A 21364-nucleotide genomic window follows, 5' to 3' on the forward strand; every position below is an offset into this window, starting at 1 on the left:
TTTTGGCTCTTTTGGCTTCTCTCAAGGACGAGATAGACGCTTCACACGTGCTGTAAGGATTTGTTTAATCCTGCGTGCTGGGAACATGAACTATGTGAAAAATTTTGGGATAGGCTGGGTTGGGTTAAAAGCTGTACACCAAAGAACCTCTGAGCATTATGATTTTGCTACCAGGAAATCCAGGGGCTGACAGTGATTTGTGTCTGTGCTTGCGTGTCTCCAGTAGTGACTTTGGATTGTATTCTTTATTTAAATGCTAGAGTGACTTGTATATACAGAAACAGGAAAGAGTAGAGCGGGAGGGTATTGGATAACATTAGTGGAAGTGATCAGAAACTCCCTGGAGAAAAACAGAAACTTGTGATGTGTGAAATAAGGGGAACTGTTTGGAGGAATGATGACTGTAGTAAAATATTTACTTTATGACATCAACATACTGCTGTTTAGAGGTACTTGACGAACATGTAACTAGAGTCATGGGATGACTCTAGTGCTTTTTAGCTGGTGGAGCTGTCAACAAAAAAATTCTCTATTCTGATTGTGTAGGTGCTTATAGCACAGTGGAGAGTTAAGATAATATTTTAGAAGAAAACAGTATAGATTGTTTATTTATCTAGATAATACTAAGGAGATAGAAATACTTAGCTGCTACTTGTTGGAGGGCAGGAGAAACTACCATTACTTTGTAAAGGGCCTTATAGCTTGGTCCCATGTCCCTCTACTCAAGCCTCATGCTGAGTTCCTACCTGAGTGTCTCAGAGAGGGTGGTGCCAGCTGTGAAATAGCTGCTGACAGGGCTCCGTGGTGCACTGAAGTGTAAGTAAAACACCTGCATGCCAATGTGGGAACTTGTTTTGTGTGGTAACAACAGCTTTGTGTGAGGAAACCCTGCTGTACAAGTAGCAGGTAATCTCCATTGTGTAATGCCAGCGTTGTCTATCACTGTTAATAGAGGGGGGAAAAGATTTTTGGACTTGCTCATGTATGCCTTCCGGGGAGTGGATGTGAATCCATCCCCTGGCCCTGCCCCTATCAGAGGAGAAGGCTCCAGGTGTGGGCTGAGACTGATGGATCAGCCCCATCCAGGCTCTCTGCTGGATCTCAGCCCTGCTCTGAAGGTGGAGGAGCAACGCAGCAGCAGAACTCTGCTGGGAGAGGCCCTCAGAGGTTTAACACTCACCAGTGGTTGCCCAAATGCTTCTGACTGTGCAGCTTTTAGCCAAACAATTTGTGTCTTCTGTCTGTGTGTGCATGGGTGCTTGCGGAAGTTTTTGAAAACCAGCATAGTTTATTTATTATTGAGATGTAACAAAAAAAAAAAAAAAAAAAAAAAAAAAAAGAAATTGTTATACATTGGGAAAACAGGACAGTGCAGTCTTTTGCTTTGGAGGAGAGTGTAACTTTCTCCTGTGTGTCCCTCTGAGCTCAGACTGAGTTTCCAGCTCTGTGATTTTGGCAGTGAATCCTCCCTCAGGGTGGCTGTGCAGGTAAATGGATGTGGGAAATCTTATGCACTAGGTAATGACTAGAAGTGTGCCTGAGCTCTGGTTTGTTATGAGATCATAGAAAAGGTAATGACAAGTAAAAAAGGGTGCTGAGGTTAAACAGAATATTTCCCATGTATATGCAGTTTTTAGCATGGCAGAGCAGTAAGTACCTTTTGCATGCAACTTTGCTACTTGTGAAGTATTTTTTCAGGTAAAATAGCTTTGATTAGCAAGCTGTGTAAAGAAGATGCTCAGAAGGATGGAACCTTCAATTAAGATATTACTTTCATCAGCCTTTCCAGATAAACACTAGTATACAGTATAATAGATACATAATTAAAAATATTTGGAGAGGTGGAAAATAGGAAATTAATTTACATCACTTGCTTTTAACATTGAGTAAATATACAATCAGTGTTTCTAAAAATATCTTTAAATTATTTGCCATATTAGCTACTACATTTATTTATCTGTATTTTAGAATTTCACTTGTTGCTATGATGGTTGGTAAAATATTGTTGGAGGAATTAAATATGGTGCTGTTGAATTGAACCAGGACTGTGTATCCCTTACGAAAGGAAGATGGTACCAATCTATGTTTATGCACTGATCATTTGAATTTGAATATACTGATTATTTTTCTGCAAATACATAGTGGTGTATTCATTTTTACTATTCAGGTATTCATTTCAGTATAGCAAAGAACAATATGCTTTACTGATTTAAATATATCCTACCATAATTTAAGTAATAAATTTCTTACTGTTCAGTCTCTCATGCAGTATCTATCAGTTGATCTGATAATGAAATAACATAAATGTGCAATTAAAAATACAAATCCTCTTATCAAGGATATGTGGAGTTGTGTGTATCTGGTCTGTTCTTTCCAATGGTTTGTTTGATATCCTGAATCACATGGTAAAGAGTTGTCCTTTAGGCAAAACTCTTTTAAGTTCTTATTTTTGTGAACTAAATTTCTGTCTGGCCAGCTTGATTTAGGAGTAATGTTTTTTTGCTAGAGATAATTGAATGTAACAGATTTTAATTATAGATTTTATACAGTTAACATCAAAGGGCTTTGACTGTCATATTTAGGAATAAACATGTCAACAAGCAAGTTATTATATATAACTTATTATATATAATAAACTATAATACATTTTTATTACATATTAAAGATAATATTTATATAAGATATAAAACAGTTATAAACTAGATATAGTTAATTAGATATATTATATCTAATAAAATATATAATAAGTTATATACAAGATATAATATAGTTAATATATTTAATAAAATATATAATAAGTTTTATATATATGGTCTTTGACAAATCTATCATCAAGTAAATATTTACTTGGAACCAACATTACTTTTTTAATGATGTTATAGTAGTATTTTAAATAAGCCTCAAATTCAGATACACAAATAATTTCATTTTTAGCTAAGGCTATTGCTTCATCCCCACAAGACATGATGGAATCTTTTAAGTGTTCATCATGAGATTCTTTACAATTAAAAATTTAATTAAGCTGATTAACTTCTGTTGAAGTTGTTGCTTTCCTCCTTCAGAAGACTGCTAATGATTTTTCCAAATGAAAAAGTAAAGTTCTGGCACAAATATCCTATGGCAGTGTAGGGGGAAAAGCAGCAAACATGGGGAAAAAAAAGGGTTTAGTAGCAAAATAACTAGGATTTTAGGGGCAGGTATATGTCAATGTCAGTTGTTAAGTTCCAGAATGAAACTTAAGTTTCAGGTATGGTTTTTCAAAAATATATTAGGAAAGCCTACACATAATTTAAATATTTGGTTATTATCCACTAGGCTGTGAGATAATTCGTATTGGTCAGAAATAATCATAGACTTGTAATAACACAAATAACAGAAGTAATTATACATTCAATTAATAAAGTTGGCTACTGTGATAATATTCTAACCTTTATGGGAAAGTTATTCAACTAAAAATGCTTACAGGGGGTCAGGAAAAACCTTTCAGGGCTTAGCTTCACACACCTTTGCATTTATTTGAGAGGGAATAGAAATGTCACCAGTGCTGAAGGAGACACAAATCCTCATTCTGATTTCAGTAATGGGCCCAGGGCTGGCAGCTCCCACTGCAGGCACTGAGAATGCTGCTGCCCTAACAGGATTCAAGTCCTGCATGGTCACTTGCTCAGAATTTTTTGAGGTGCAGCAAGTTTAATAAGACCAAATTTCTTTTTTTTTTTTTTTTGCTATGAGAAAGACTATTCGGTTGTGAGACTTCTACATAGATGTCCTGATGTGAGCATTCTACAAAATGGTTTCTGGAAAACTGTCACCATAAGCTGGTTCCTTTGAAACCACGTGCTCCCAAATATATGGGAGCATGCAAATATAGGGTAAATACAAATATAGGGTAAAAAACAATCATGTCAAAACCTTCTAGCAGCAGGATGAAAATCTGCTTCTGGCTTTTCTTGGTACAGTTTTGTTGTGTTTTGGTGAGCTACTTTTTGATTAGTGAAGGGACCCCAGTTGGGTTTGGTATTTAAGGTCACTGGGCAGGGACAAAAGCTCTTGGCCTCATCGATAAGGGGAGGATGTAATGGAGCTGGAGCCAGGCTCTCTGCCCAGTGACAGAACCAGAGGCAGCTGGTACAAACTGAAACACAGGAGGCTCCTTCTCAAGGTAAGCAAACTCTTTTTGTTCTTTTTTAAACTGGGTGTTGGAATCCTGGTTACTGAGAATTTCAGAGTTGCTGTGCTGGCAGGCACTGACCCCCAAGAGAACACTGCATTTGACCTGAGGCCATGGAGAAAGCTTCCAAAATGGAATGATGGAGCTGGGATTGTGGGTGTGGAGTTTGAATAGAAGTGTGTAATATCATACAATGGAAAACTTAGAGTTTAAGGTTTTAGAATATAGTAATAGATATAAAGCAAGATGGAGGTCTTAGGGTGGAGGCTGGTCCTTCTTCTTCACCTTCTTCTCCATGGGTTTGGGTGGTTTTGTGTAATTGGATAGAAAAGTCCACATTGGTTATTGGGTTAAAAGTAAAAATAATTTAGGTGTCATTTCTTAACTGGGCAGTTTATCCTTAAAAGGCCTTGTAGAGAGGGAGATACAGCTCCATTTTTAGTTTGTTAGGGTGAAGTGCTGTAGAACTCAGGGTTTGTCAGACTGTAACACAGATAAGAACTATCAAGCATCTGAGTCCCAACAAGAGATACCATCTCACACATTTAATCCCGACCCTGGCAAAAAAGAAGGTAAGATTCCACAACTGGCCACTGGCACAGGGTGCCCAGAGAGGTTGTGGGGTCTCTGTCCATGGAGATTTGCAAAGCTGGCAGCAGTGTTCCTGCCAGGGGTGGGAGGCACTCAATAACTGACATCCTTGCAGCTTCACCATCCTCTGGTTCTGTGATACTATCTCCCAGCAGAGCCCAAGCCCTGATGTTTCCACTTGATGTCAAGTTGCTGAGCTCTGGGGTTTCTATTTATTCTAATAGCTCCTTAGTTATTTCTGCTGTGTTCCCTGGTTTGCCTCAGTAACCCATTTCTCTGTGGAGTTGAGATCTTGGAGTTCACCAGGTTCCTTTCCTGGCTCGCAGTAGAGGGAGCTGCGTGGTGGCCTCTCAGCTTTCTCCTGCAGCATTTTCATTTAAAATTTAGAGTGTCCCTGATGAGGATCTGTTATCAAAGCAGGGAAGACAACGCTGTGCCTTGGAAAGGTTTCATTTTCTAACAAAATGGAGCTTGTGGTTTGTTTGTTGGTGCAGTGGTGCAGCAGCAGACTGGCAGCTTTGGCTGTGTTTTAATCCTGCTCAGCTGCAGCAGCAGTGCAGCTTCTGATGTGCACTAATGCAAAAGATATTGATGTTTCCATCATGCTTGGCACTTACTGGGGTGGCTGTGGAGATCTATTTTTAAACTTTGTGTTTTTTGCTGTGATACAGGCAGTTTCTATTCGGTATGGATTTGGTTGATCCACAAGCAGCTTGTTTGTGATTGTGGGAGAGCTGCTTGAAGACTTACAGCTAAAAAGGGATTTTTAAGTTTCTGTTAGATATGTAATCTTGAAAATTCAACTTATTTGCAGTGGTGCACAGAAGACAACTTTAACTGAGAGAGGTGCTTTTATCTAAGCATGTGGAATGGTTATTAGGGTTGATAATAGATCACATTTTTACTGTTTTTCATGTACTTTCCCGTGCATATTACACTGGTTTTTTATATTGATTTATATTGATTACAGTTTCTGGAAAATGATCAAGGACATTACACCCAAATAAAGAGTAAAGTGAATATTACTGATTTTGAAGAAGTAATCAAACAAAAGTTTTGGTGGTTTTAGTCCAAATGAGAGAATTCCACACACGTGAGGCAAAGCCAGCTCTGTTGAGGATGAAGTCATCTTTGCTGTGTTGTAAAAGCTGGTTCTAAAAACACTTGTAGACTAGACAGAAGTTTTTCTGAAAAATGTTATTAAGATCAGTGATGAAAGGCTGCCTAAATAGTCTCTCTGCCTAAGAAAATATGCAGAAAATTTAGTTCAGCAGTCTCCCTGTGGAGAGTGTTCCAGCAAGGAGTAGTGGTACAAAGTCTGTCTGTTTTTGCTTTATGGACCCTCCTTGTTTCTAGCAGAATTTAGCCAGTTTTAGAATTTAGTTTAGTTTTAGTGACTGCATCTCAGGCGTATATACAATTCTTGGCATTTCTGTCAAAGAGAAAATATTTCACAGGGGGTGCCAAACTGATGCTTAGTGAGAGTCCCTTCTTGGGAACGTTATCTGTGTTACTCTGGGCAGGTGAGCAGGCAATTAATTGACTTATTCTGTAGGAGAACCTCAAGTTGTCACATTCATACAATGCTATTGGTGTGTGTTGGAGAAGGTTACTGAGCCCTGGCTCAAGATGATTTGAGGATGCTTTCTATAAAATCCTTTATTTTGTTTTGTGGTTTTTTTTTTTTTTTTCTGGAGATATTGCAGAGTTGAATATGAAAAGTCTTCTGGAGTTTCCTTGCTTCTGAATCTTGGAGTGCAATTTTTTTTTTTTTAATTTAAAAAGATGTCTTGGGAGTAGGGACTTAATGTGGTGGGGTTTGCTGTGCCTGTGACAGAAGGGATTTGTGTGACATGGAGGATGGCAGGGGTTCAACAGCCTCCTCCATAAATGCATGAGGCAATTAAAACAGCAATAAATAATTGGGAGAGGCTCCAATCTTTCACATTGGAAGGGGCTTCCATGACAGAAGGGGCCATCTTAATTGTGGTATGGCTCATACACCAGAATCTTTTCTTCTCTAGGGAACAGAGGTTTTGGTGATGCTTTCTTTGATTATTACACCATTGTCTCATTTCCTCAGATATTTGAGATCTTGTCTGCTATTTAATTTTTATCTAGTCTTCCTTTGTTGTCTTTCCTCATGCTCCCCTAAAAAGGAGCTAGAGTTGAAATGTTTTTAACCTCTAAGCATTAATATTAAAAGATTTCTCTGCACAAAGATGTATTTTATTTTGTTTTTGCAAATTATTATTAACCTATTAATGAAGATGCCCTGTGGGCTCACTCAATATTTTTTCTTAATAAGCTAGTGATCAAGCATATATAAACAAGTGAATCATTTGTTCTGCCTCTTTCCCAGGTGCATTTTGCAAGTTTGTGATTGCCAGTTGTGAAAGAGCTGAGCTATTCCAGTGGAATGGATTAAACAGGAGGGTTGAATCATGGTGTGTGAATGTTTTTGAGACAGTCTTGCTTTTGTTCAGCATATTTAATCTCTATCTTCTTTGTGTCCATAATTAAGATACTGTTTTTCTAAACAAACAAGAACTTCCTATTAACTTCTAGTGAGGACATCAGCTGAATTTGCCCATGTTGTTTATTATTTACTGTATCCTACTTTTCTTTTCATACCAAGAGTTTGGGTTTATGGTGACTGCAGTTCCATTTCAGAAATGAAAGCCTTCTGATTTATTTCTTAGCTTTTTCTCTAAGAAAAGAATAAGACAGTGAATCATGCAAAAGGTGGTAGAAGTTGAAAAGTTGACTGTTTGAGTTTGAAAATAAAAAAATTAAGCTAAAATAACCTGTGTGTTGATAGAGTTTTGGGCATGTTTACTTATTTGTGTAGGGAGACAGAGGCCCCATGGAATAGGACAGACTTTTAATTGTCATTGAACAGGGGATGAGAAATTCTGTTCTCTGTTAAGTGCTTTTAAGGCACACAAGGAAAATTAAGTTTTAGGATTCTGTTAGGAATTTTCTTGCTCTTTTGAGCCTCTAGGCCACATGAAGGATGTGATGGTTTTGAAGGCCTGGCAAATTTGACTTTCCTTTATAAGCTCTTAGATTCTGCTGTGGTGGAATCACCATTGTCATCAGTAATTTGGGGTTTTTTCCCCAATGCTGAACTGTCCAAGTTCTCTAGAAAAATGCTTATGGTTTACTTTTTTTTATAAGAAAGATGTTACAAAAATGATTATACCAATTATGCAAGGAAGGCTAAACAACAATACTACTGGCATAAGGTCATTTTGAGGTGGTTGATTTTGCACAAAAGTGTATAAATAAAAGAAATGATGATGCCATGGTGTAAATACCCCACAGGAAATACATTTACAATACAAACAGATATAAAAACTGCAGGTGTAGGAAGTAAAGTGAGCAAATTTTGGATGCTCTGTAAATTCCTTCAATAACCAACACACACAAGAAGGCACCTCAAGGTACTTTGCTTCAACTTCAAGCTAGGGGAGTGATGCTTTTAAAAACTATGGTTTCCTGTAAAAGCAATCCAAACCTTTTTTTTATGCATATATCTATATGTTGGAAAGCACAGACACTGAAGTGCACAGTGAAACCTGCAAGAACATAGGAACAAAAACGATACAGAGTAGGAAGCAAGGAAGATTAAACAATATGCTATTTAATGCTACTAAAATTACTCTTTATTATAATAGACACTTTTCAGATTTTTTTTTTCTATAAACATCTTTATTACACTGGGTGATCTGGTTTTTTCAGGGTTTTTTACAACATCATGAAGTGAAACCAAAAAAAAAAAAATTGACTACGTGCTACCAAACTGCTGTGAAAACATCTGTTTAGGATTAATTTAGAGAATTCTTTCAACCAAAAAGTATGTGTACATATTTATCACTTTAATAAAGATATATTCAATTAATTTTGAAAACCAGAGTAGAAAATTAATTTCCCTCCCACAGCCTTAATGAAGAAATAAAGGAACTAATTTCCCATTGCTGTTAGAGGGGTAATCCACTCCTTCACATATTAAGAAATTAATGTAACGCATCCAGTCAGCCAAAGAGTCTCTGATTCTTCCCCTCCCCCTAACCTCTTACACCAGCTTATTTTGTGTAACACAATTATGAAAAACAAAATTGGAAGAGACTTAAGTCCTTTTAAGTCTTTCAGATTTCATTATATTCTAATTTTTGATCTGTTGCTATTTCCAGGAATATCATCTGTTGACTTTGATGGTGTTTGCTAGTTTTGGTTTTCTTTCAAGAGAAAAAAAAGAAATTATATTTATAAAATAAATGTATGTATTTAAAATATACAAAACAATATATTATTATTTATAATAACAATAAATATTTTTTTTTAATCCCATACTCATTTTTAAAAGGGCCAGAAAAATATTAAGGAAGTATTGTGACGGGCTTTAAATGCCTTTGTAGAATTTGTGGGGTTTTATGTGGTCAAAGAGTCATCCTTTTTATTTGAACTAAATACAGAAGAAATGTATTTTCTTATGTTTATTTACTTTATTAAAAATCGTACCATTTTGTAATTCTAGAAGTATGTGTGAACAGAGTTTTATAATTGAAAAACAGCCAAGATGTTATTTTAAGGAATTGGACATGGATAGTTGAGAGATGTTCAGAATTATGTTCTTAAGACAGTTTTTTTGACCCACATAAGCAGCTTTATCTCTTTATTTATTAAATGACACTTCCTGCACAAGTCAGAGTGTGAAAGCAGTTTATGTCCTTAATGTTAAGAAAGCCATGAGGTGATGTAAATGTTCCTTTAAGGAGAGAGTTCTCACTAAAAAAAATTGTTTTGAAACTTGTCACTTGTAACAGACATTTGGGGGGGGGGGTAATCTTTTTTTGATGATGAGCAGTGTTCAGTGAAGCAGCTCATTGTGTACACAGCTTGTGAACAGCATCATTGATAGCAAAAAGCTACAGGGTAAGTATACATTTAATTGATTTCTTGATCAGGAATGCTTCTGCAACAGGCAGAACAATGGAGCTTTATTACTGCTTGGATGGTTGATGTGAATGTGGAATAATTCAGAAAATGGGGAGATGTCCAGAGAAAGAAGCACTGAAAATACAGCTGCTCTAAGGAGATGTAACACATGAAGCTTTTTGGGAGCAACGGAGACCATAGAAACTGAAATTTGATTTATAAATCAAAGATAGGAGTTCATAAACATGTTTTTGGTGTGTAGGGATGATGGAAATAAACAAAATTCCCTCTTTGCATTCCTTTCCCCACCCCTTGGTTTGAGCAAAAGTAACAAAAACAGCATAGGAAGGCCTAAGGACCCATTTAACATGGGAGGAAGAGATAAGAATTTATTCTCTTCATGAAGGGAATATTTTATTTTATTTTTCTTCCATATCATGTGCAACACAATGTCACAGTAATTATCTTTTATTATCTATAAGAGCCATTGTTTCCAACAGGAGAGGAGCAGTGTGTCTTTCAGGGCTATATTCCTGGTTTTTCTGTTATCATTTTGCTATTTGTATGCAGTTATATTAATTATTTTCAAAAATGAATCTCAGTGATAAGTTCTTATGATATTTGTGGTAGATCTCATTCACAGAATTTTAATTTGAAAGTATTTCAATATTTTCTTCTATAGATATATTTCCATAAACTCATTTTACTTAGTCAAAACGCATCACAAAAAGACTGATGCTGAATTAAAAAGTAACAGTCTAAATGCAGTAATTAATAATTTGGAAGAAGATAGCAAAATTTTTTGGGACAAGTGCTCTGTTGTGGTTCTGAAAGCTCAACACAAAAAAAGGTGAAAGGCTGAAGAACTTCCTGTAGTCCATCTGTAATGGAATTTTCCTTTCAGATGCCTGGTCTGATAATATTAAAGAGATACAGAAAAATTATTCTGAAATTATTATTAATGGAAAAGATTCCATTATTAATGGAACAATAAAATGGGGTTTTGTAAATGCAAGCCAAATAGGAGGACTGTTTCCATTTTCTCACTAGGACATCTTCATCCATTTCTAAACCGCTTGTATAACAAATTAAGGCAAGGTCAGCATTAAATACCATCTCAGGATGTTGGTTTTTTTTTTTTTAATAGATGGGAAACTCCTATTGCAGCATAACTTCAAGAAAGTGGAAATATTAATATATAAAGTTTGGAAGTGTATCTAAACTAAACTAAATAATACCAGTTGTATTATCTGTAAGAACTATTATAATCTGTAAGTTTATTATTATCTTTAAGAATTTGTGCTTCCATTCTCTAATTTAGAAACAAATTGAAAAAACAATGTTTTCTTTGGTGGACTATGTTCAAATTACCCCAGAGTTATGTTTGTACATAAGGAACATTTAAACAAACAAGCAAACTCAACCAATGCCATATAAACTGTTATAACTGGAAATATTACTTCCTAAAAATAGGATTTGATGGACTCCAAAATTGCTAAATGAATCTCACGTTACTGTTACATGAAATATCTCAACGATGATACTGTTGGGTTTAAGTATAAATTAATTGAATTTGGGTTAAATTTAGCAATAAAATTTTGCTGAGAAAGACATTTATTGAAACATCCCATTTGGTTGGCATGTTTCACTATCAAGTTTACATTCTGGTTAAAAAATGGGGACATGATCTAAAGCAGGTATTAACAATAAAGATGATAACAGGTTTGAGATGACATCTGAAGATTTTAAAATCAACTTTTTTTTTCCTCAAAAAAAGGTGTTTTTTTTTTTGTTTTTTTTTTTCTTTTTAAGCATACACACTTGCATGATTAAGACTTGGAATTCCTGGTGAAAACCATCAGAGGGATGATGAAGGTTTGCTTAGTGTGTTGATCTCCTTACAGTGCCAAGTGTATTTTGAGGATTGGAGTGCTGTGCTGAGTCACAAACATCACAATTTCCAGCAGCTGCTGCAGCCAATACGTGCTGATCTGTTTTCTTTTGTGAATTTCAGCCCGAGGGTCAGCCCTCTGATCCAGCTGTGGCCTTGGCAGGAATGTCTGGTGACAGCCCAAATTCCATCCCTGTCTGGGAGATGCAGATCACCATTTCAAAACTTCTGCAGAGGAATGCTTTCCTGACATGTGCTTTGGAAAATGTTATGTTTCCAGGTATGGTTGTGTCAAATTATTATTTCAGGCTCTGCCAAGTAAATCTCAGGATTTCAGGGGGAAAAAAGGCAACTCATTCCCCAGTGACTGTGTTATCTTTCCATAAAGTGTGATTTATGTGTGACATGAAATATGCATAATTATTTGCTGTGGATTTTACTGAAAGACACTGGCAACATAAAACTTAGGGAAATGATGTTTCTGTGCTGTTGCTGATGACAATAATCCAGTGAAATACAAACCATCTTAAATAAAAACCAACTTTTTGTATATTTGTATTTGAATTTTAGCACAGAGAGGAAAAGAAGTAAAAAGGTTTCCTATATTGCCTTCAAATTTGTGATTTGTTTTCTTTAAAACAAAAATTTCTTGTATTTTTGCAAGTCAGCTCTATTCCCTGTTGTCCAGGAAATGAAGTAATTGCTGGAAACCTATTTATTTTTCATGTTCTTTATCCCACTTATTTTTGCCTCTTTCAAGTTTCATCAAGCAAAATTAATGGATCCTAACAAGCAGTTATTAGATAACTTCACCTCGCATTCTGTGTTAAACAGAAATCCTTGATAAATAAGTCCCTGCATAACTTTTCATTAGAGCTCTTATTTTCACATTATATTTCTTCTCTTATGCTTTGCCTGACTTGTGTGAGTTTGTATCCCCTTTTTTCCTCCTAAGTCTAGGCCTTCTTGCATGCAGCTTTGCAGTGTTGATTTATTAATGACATGTTGATAATTACAATAATGAATATTAATGAATGTTAAGTTATTCTCAATTGCATAGTTTGAGAACTAATCAGCTGGTAAAGCCATAAGCTAACACTATGGTAACAACTAGCAGCATACAATTTGGGAATTGTTCTGAATGAAACTTTGAATTATTGTGATGTTTTGTTATATAGTGTTATTAAAAAAAAAGCTGGATATAATAATTTCAGTTTTAATTCTCTTAGCATTTTCTGTGAATATTGCAAAGCAGAGCTCAACAAACCATTCTGAGAATATTCCTTTGGTGTTCTGTGTTGATGACACTGCCTAGCCAAGAAAACAAAGCTTTAATGTCAAATTAATTGAACTGAGTAAGAGTACAGTTCTGAGCTTCATCATCATCATCATCATTCTGCTTGTCATTGTAATAATGTTCTTTCAGGTAACCCGTTAAAAATATGTCTTTTGCAGCTTGAGTGTTTTGGAAATGTTGATTTTGTTATGAAGCATTTTCTTTACCACGTGTGTTCCAGCAAAGTTGGGCTGTTTTCAGCCCAAAACTCAAATCACCTTCTCCTTAGTGTTGTGTGCATTTTAACCAGCCATGAAACTGAACAACATTGTCATGGCTTAAACAAAGCCAAATGGGCAAATCTAATTTATTAGGTCAAAAAGCCTGAACCCCAAAACAAACCCAAACAACAAACCAACAAATGGCTGGGAAAAAGTAAAACAAACTTGCAGCAAAATATTCATCTGCTCACAGCTGTGCAGCGGGACGTGTGAGGTGAGAAAAGAAAGTGTCCGGTATGACTTGAAAACCAAGTGGTGTCCTGGCTTCCGTGCACTTTAAAAGGCATTTAAAAGGAGGATTTGAGAGCAGAGGGGAGGATTTGAGGGCAGAGTGGAGGATTTGGGGGATTTGAACTTTGCTGCCTTGCGAGCGTGCCCAGCCAGAGCCCCTCACGGTGCCCGCCCCGCTGCTGCTCTCCCTCGGGGCAACAAGCGCGGCCGGCCCCGGCCTTGGGACAGGGGCGGGGGTTTGGAATTCCGGCTCTGTCCGGGGATATTTGCGCCTAGACAGGGCAGGGTGAGGCGTCCTGCTCTAATTTTCCTGGAACAAGGTGAAATCGCTGTTAGACGGAGCTGCGCTGCCTCCGCCGTGCCCCGCCGGGCCCTGAGGGCAGCGCGGCCGCTGCCGGGGAGGTTCCGCTGCGGCCGCGGCTGCTGCCCGCAGTGCAGGGCAGGGGCTCGGTGCTGGTGCTGCTGGAGAAGAGCATCCTCCCTGGAACCAAGGAAAACAAGGTGTGTGTAGTTTTATATATATTTTTGTAGGTTTTTTTTGGTCTTTTTTGAAAAAAAGCACTTTTCCAGCTGGGCCTGGGCGGCTGCAGTGCTCTTAATATCTTGGGCCTGCCCTGAGGAGAGCAGAGAGCGGTGGCTTTCCTTGATTTTAATTTGTAGGGATTAGTGTCTTGCTTTTCATATGGATTGTTTATGCCATGCCCCATCCAGAGTGTGGAAATACTGCTTGAATTTAGCCAGCGTGCTTGCCCCTGGGCATATGGTCAGTTTTATCCTGCTACAGTACTGTGAGGAAAATAACCTGAATACCTGGGACAGCTCTGTCAGTGCTGGGGCAATATATGTTTTCTCTTAAAAAAACCCCAAACTAAATGTGTAGATAACGGTAGAGCTTTGAGCAGCAAAATTAGGGAAGTTTTAATTTGTCATTCACTTAAGAACTAGAACAAATACAGAAGACATCCCCATTTACTGAGGATTTCTAGTAAGATCTCATTCATATATTTCACGTTCGTGGTGAAGGCTGACATGAAAGAGAGCTCTGAAAGTACCACATGCAGGCTATTTGTGTTATTGTCAAAGTGTTGCTGTTTTTTTTTCTTTCTTCTGCCTTTTGCATTCAAGTTTTTCTCACAATGTAATGTAATTATCATCTTCTAATGCATTCTTACAGAAAGTTCATGCATTCTGCCTTCTGTACCTGTTGATTGTGTATCAGGCTGGGTACCCAGAGGAGGAGGAGGACTCCTGCCAGCTCTCTGCTGTTCAGGGATTTTGGGGATTCTGTGGCATGGAGAGGAGACATAAAAGGTTGTGTTCTGGTGCAAGGCTGCTCCTTCCCTTCTCCTGCCATTCTTGGCCTCCTGTGGGAGCTGTTCCAAACCTGGTGCTGCAGGGACATCCTTACTCTAACCTAGAGTGAAATGCAGACACAAAAAATTAGGACATTTTTCCTATGATGAGAGTCAATTTTTTGTCACTAATATTGACATTATCTATAGTGCACAGGCAGAAAAGAACAAATTTCATACGTTATGCCCCACTGAGATAACAACATAATTCCTTCTGAAGCTTTATCATAGGGATACCACATAAATACCAACATCACATAAATACCAATACCACACCTATAGCAATGCTGGTATAAGTTGTGTTGAGGAGTAGTTTGTGGAAGAAAAATGATATAATACTTGTCAGACACATGTAAAGGAAGAGAGAAGATAAAAAAAAACAAACAAAAAAACCAGCCTTCAGGAAAATCAGTTCTTTCTGGATATAAAGTAGATGCCCCAAAGTATTGGAACCAGGTTAAATATCAGTAGTGCCTGAACTTGCTGACACAGCACAAATCTGTTAATTGCTGATATTATATCATGACATGACATCATGACATGACATGTGTAAGAGCCTGAATGAGAGATGTGGGACTCCAGGGGCTCTCCAAAATGCAGTTTATTCCAGCCAAGATGTCACAGCAGTCCAGGGTCGTGGGTGACAGAGCCTGTCAGCTGTCAGCTCCAGCTGCAGGCAGGCCTGGAGACCCTTTGGTTTTGGTTACAATGCATTCTGTACTTTCCTTTGCTGAGCATATTAATACAGTAGAACCAATCTAATCCTTAACTTTTAGCCTATAGCCTATCATAACTACTATAATTACCATATTCATGGTGCTGTTCTCCAATCACTCACAGTCAGTACATTACAGTTTAAGCTAGAAGTTGTTATTCAGTTTTCTTGCAGTGGAAAATTCTGAGACCTTTTGTCTACTTGACACATTTTGCTGACTTGTTTGCCTGTGCTATCTTCCTGCTTGGTAAAAACATCTTCTGGTTTGGGGTGGGTTTATCCTTTGTTCTAAGCCATAAAAACCCCTTCTAACATACCTTTTGCCTCCTTGGTTATCCAGTGAGACTGGCTCAGCAATTCTTTTCTTCTATATCAAAACTTGCTTCGATCTCAATTCCTTCATCAGGCTCCACGTTCAAAAATCTTTCTGCTAAGCATTCATATCTGTGAGACTTTCTTGTCAAACTTTCATCCTTCCCAACAGCTCCCCCCTTCTGATGAATAACAAAGATGCTGGAAACTGTCTTATTCATCATTCTCTGCACACATTGAAGTGCACAAGGTACCACTACCATAATCACAATTATCACCACTAACACAATCAAGCCTAACTTACGAAGTTCCTTCAGCCAAGGTACAAACTCCAACCAACAAACAAACAGTCTAACCAAGATGATTCATCTGTGGAAATTTGGTTAGCTAAATCTCTTAAATTTTGCAGCTGTTTATGAATTGAAGCAGAATGATCAGACAAATTCATACAACACAATCCTTCAAAATCTTCACAGCCATGCCCATGGGCTAGTAAAAGAAAGTCAGTAGCAGCTCTGTTTTGTAAAGTGGCGTGTCTGACTGCCTCCTCCTCTGTCAGCAATTCACTAATTATGGTAGAGGTGGCATTGACTTCTTTACTGAGCCAACACCCTAATTTGTTTAACTGTTTCAATGCAATTGCAGAACTTAACCAAGGCCAAAAAATGCTTGTAACAATTGATTTTCCAGAGTTCCAGGGGTGAAACTCACTGTCGCAGTTGCTCTCATAATGATGCCCTAAGGAAGATCTTATTTTTCTATTTTTCTTTTTGATTGATTTTTCGACACTGGGAGCAAGGATTGTAACTTGTCCCACAGCACAAGGACCGCCGTCTGTTTTTGAGGGAATACCTTGCTAAGCGCTGTCTCCACGGATGAAGCAATTTCCTGTAGGAAATGGAACTGGAAGTTTGTTAAAATGCTCTGTGTCAGGTTCCTTATGTGTAAGAAGCTGAGTCTGATGACACCAAGCAGTCACATTGCTGTAGGCTGGGGGATGAGGAGTGACATTGAAATGGGGCCTGGTTTGTCCTACAGAATGGAACAAAGAACGAGCACCTATAGCTAATGAACCTGACATTGCTGATTGCTGAAGGTCAGAGTGATCAGTCATGACATATCCTGGCATATCATGACATGACATATTATGACCTATCATGACATTATGACCTATCATGACATTATGACCTATCATGACATATTATGACATGACATGACATGACATATCCTGACCTACCATGACATGTCCTGACCTATCATGACATGTCCTAACTTATCCTGACCTACCATGATGTGACAAGACCTATCGTGACCTATCGTGACGTGACATACCATGCCGTGACATACCATGCCGTGACATACCATGCCGTGACATACCATGCCGTGACATACCATGCCGTGACATACCATGCCGTGACATACCATGCCGTGACATACCATGCCGTGACATGCCGTGACATGCCGTGACATGCCGTGACATATCCTGATCTATGATGACATGAGCTGACCTATCATGACATATCTGATATATTTTATATGGTATATTCTATTTTATATGATATTATACTGCTCCCTTGCTCGGTGGTACCGATTATTTCCTGGTTTACCCTTGGTAGCAGTATTGCACCCCTCTCACTCCAAACCAGCAGCACCTTGGGTTGCTCCTTGAACACAAACACCCTTTTTGCAGAGAGCTGCAGCACTGAGAGCTGCAGCTGGGCCTTTTTTGCGCTGGCAGGGCGCTGCTGCCGGACAGGGAATTTAGGTGGAGCTCTCAGTGTTTCTGGTAGCTTAGTCTGGCACTGATTGTTTTGGAGAACAGTTCGATTTTTATTCCGTGGCTGTAGCTGCAGTGCACCCCGGACAGCACAGTTCGGGTGGTTGTCGACTAGGTGGCAGCATGGTGTTTGGAACGGACACAGACTGCTTTTCGGCTCGCTAAAACGCTCCTGGTTTCATCCTGTGACGCTAAAATTTGGGTAAACCTGACTTCTGTCAATCCCTTCATGTCTCTATATTAATAGCTAAGAGAATGCTGACTAAATACTGAAAGTATTAGGATGGAAAGGCTAGGGAGGAGAATTTAATCCCACAGACAAACATGCTGTAAGCAGAAACCAGTTTTACAGTCTTAATCAGAGGGCTGTTGTTTATGGTTTCCTGTTTTAATTTGAGCTGAAATGAGTGAAGATCTCTTTTGCTAGTTTATTAGTAATATCCTACTTGTGGTTGAAAAAATCTTCAGTTATTATTTATGGTCTTACTGTAGCAATGTCCTATGAAAGACAAATACAGTAATTACTTTTGATTACGGAAAGTAGGGATCCTGATAATATATATCTATGTTGGTTCTACTAACCAAATTATATGATATGAAAAAATAATCACCTGGTTTTGGAACATGCTGGCTAGCTTGTGAAAGATTATATGTTTTCATCAAAAGAATTCAGATTACTGAAGGCAGCCTCTTGTAGTGGGGGTAAAAATGCAGATCCCAAGCAATGTAGTACTTGGGCAAGCAGCTCCAGTCTTTTAAATTTCATCCAGAATTCAACAGGCAGACTTTGGAGCAACTGACAAAATTCTTTAAAACTTCACCCTCCAATGACATTTGCTATAGCTCTGTATTTGATGGGGAGTAATATTTACTGCATTATGATCACAGAAGCTGATTTGGAGTCATGCAATAATTTCTTGGAACCCCTGTTATCACACCAACATGAAGTATTGCAGGTTGAATAAAAAAGGGCTCTCAGAGGGACTTTCCCATATGCTTTCTGGGTCATCAGTTTGCTCTTCTCGGGAATGTGTTGTTCAGCTTTCCTGGTTTTTGTGGGTGTTGTTTTTTTTTTAATTCATGTGTTGAAACAGAGCTGGAAATGTGGAGGAAAAAAAAAAGTGAAAAATCCACTTAAAACCTTCAGGAAAAGCAAAACAGCCAACCAAGGCCCATTGCTTCTTGACAAAAAAATATGAGGGTTCTAGCAGCTGAGAGTTCTTTGTTTAATGCTTTTCCCACAATTCTATTAAAATCTGAAACTTGGAAAAGCATTATGTCATCCAGCAGATTGTTTCAGATTGCAGGAACAATATGTTTCAGCAGATTGTTTCAGAATCTTCTGTCAGCAAAGATTCCAAAGCAGTTTTTTAAGGACAATTGTTTTGCTCTCTGTAGTGTTGGTCTCCCACCCCAAAAGGACATGATACTTTCTTAGGCTTTGAGAAAGGTAACTTTAGAACAAGTGTACAGCTTCCACACTTAAAATCTTGACATTTATCTAAAAGGTCAACAAATGCCATTGATTTCAGGCCAGAAACTGCTAGTACCAGAGATAAGGCCAGTTTGATGTGACTAGGGCTGTTTTATCTATGGAAAACAAGAAGCACGAGTGTGTTCACAAAACTTTTCCTTGAATAAGATGTGCTGAATTGTAGGATATCTCTTATATGGAGTATACATCTGTTATTTTAAGTCTTCAGCTGCTAGAGTGGCAAACAACATCACCTTTGCTTTCTTTACTTTGTATTTTATACCATGGCTATTTCAGAATTACTGCCACGAGCCCTCTGGTTGATTCTGTCCTGTGTAGTTAAGGCAAGCTAATAAAATATCAAACTCAAAATATAGGGAAGAACATGGAAAAGGTAAATACACCTACTTTTTGAGAGTAGGTGCAGCACAGTAGTATTAATGAACCAGTAAAAGGCTGGAGAATATTCTCCAGAAAAGCCCTGAAGAAGCAGTCTGGTTTCCAAAGGTATTGTCCCAGCACAAATTGCACAGTGCTGGTCATGTTGGACTTGGCTCTTACAGGAGAAAAAGCAACATACAATCCAAATTTGTGCTTGGGGCAGATTTAAAAATCCCCTAGTTGCAAAGTCAAGGAGCGTAGAGGGATGCAGTGTGGGTAAATGAAGGTGGTATAGAAGGACATCTTATCCCCCAATGAGTTGCAGCTGGACCAATTACTAAAGATCAGAAGCGGGCCTGATCTTAACAGGGCACACCTGTAGGCAATAAGAACAAGTGGTGTAAAAGAGTGGATTGGTGGGCTCTGGAGTGAGAGGAGTGCTGCAAGGACCAGGAACAGGCAGTGCTTAGAGGAGCTGCCTGTGAGAAACATCCAGGAGGTATGAAGCTCTGGGGATATGAAATTCTCGCACTATGGTGACGGTAGAACTTGTGCTATCTAAGACAACAAAGGAAGAGAATTACTGTTCACTTTAGTCCAGTAGAAGAGAGTTTTAACTGGACTTTTGTTTGTTATTGATGAGACAGTGAGGTAGAAAGACCTTTTACACAACTTGGGACAAGTGTTCTTACACTGTGTGTGCTTATTTAATGTATGAATAAAAGATGGTTCTATAGAACACTAGTATAAAACAATATTTATAATAAAATTAGTGTAAAGCAGTCCTTTAAAATAAGAACTTTGCATTGACAGTGCTACCTGATTTACTATAAAATTCTAAAAAATCATTCAATCCTCTGTTTTCAAAAGCCACACGTCTGCCTCATCCCTTGTTCAAATGATTTTTGATTTTAATATCATCTGACTGCAGAAATAAAAATAGTAGGTTTTTATTATCTTCTGATTTTAAGTCTTTAAAAAGCGTCCACCTTGATGTTGTATTTTTAAGAAGAGCATAATTGTTTGTAAATGAACATCACAACACCAGTGTATTGGTCTTAGCTTTTAGAACAAATTGTGTTGTGAGATTGGCAGTATATTTTTGAAAATTGAAAAGTTTGGGGATATTTTGAAAAGCAATTAACTTCTAAAAGTTTTGAGGACTGTGAAGGAAATTTCTTTTGTCTTGTGTGATTCTGTAGTGATTTGTAGGTCATCATAATTGCGGATGACAATGAGTAAATACAATGATATTTTAAATAAAACTGTAGAAGGGCATATTTAAAATAGAAGTTTCACAGCAGATGCTCTTTTAGGAAGGAAGAATTTTTGTTAAATAGCCCTGTGTTGTATACAGAGATGTAATTTCCGGAATTGCTAGAGGTATCACTGCCTTTCTGACAGCCTGCATGCTGTAAAAGGTATAGCTTATCTGCTTTTATTTGTATGTGTGAATGGAGCCACTCTCAACTAATACCCAAAAGAACTGCAGAAGAAGCTACCTCAAAGGAAACAAACCAGAGACTGAACCCAGCCCAGCTCACTGAAGAGGGTGTGTTACACCCCCTGATCTGGGGTGTGCCCCTCATGACACCACTTTTAGCCCTCTGCAGCCTAAAATCAGCTCCTGGGTGGTGGCTCTTTCACAGCTCAAAGGAGCTGTACCGATGGGCTCTGGGTTAATCCAGATGGACTCTGGGCAAACCCAAGGTGCTGGCTGGCTTTGGGTGATGTCTGCTGCACACAAATTGCTGCTTTTCCCAACAAAGATGGTATAATTTTTGTAGGAAGATGTGGGATGGAGGAGAAAATGAAAAATAACATTTGTCTATCAATCCCTAAATTGAAGAATCAAACTTCAGGCAAGGTCAAACATAACTGCATTAAATATTTTTCAGCCTGTAGAAGTTTAAAAATAAATAACCCTACCTACAGAAAATCTCTGAATTTAAAGTAGAAAATAAAAAGCAC

General features: G+C 38.0%; 1 protein-coding gene across 1 annotated transcript in view; it reads left to right on the top strand.

Moving 5' to 3' along the window:
* The window catches only part of CCDC73 (coiled-coil domain containing 73), a 76162-nt gene that overhangs the window by 1454 nt on the left and 53344 nt on the right, over positions 1-21364 (top strand). The window contains exon 2 of the mRNA XM_059848333.1: positions 11718-11874. Coding sequence (XP_059704316.1) covers positions 11860-11874 — 15 coding nt within the window. The 5' untranslated portion in view covers positions 11718-11859. The remainder of the gene's footprint in view (positions 1-11717; positions 11875-21364) is intronic.

Source organism: Haemorhous mexicanus, chromosome 6, assembly GCF_027477595.1.
Source record: "Haemorhous mexicanus isolate bHaeMex1 chromosome 6, bHaeMex1.pri, whole genome shotgun sequence".
NCBI classification, from domain to species: Eukaryota; Metazoa; Chordata; class Aves; order Passeriformes; family Fringillidae; genus Haemorhous; species Haemorhous mexicanus.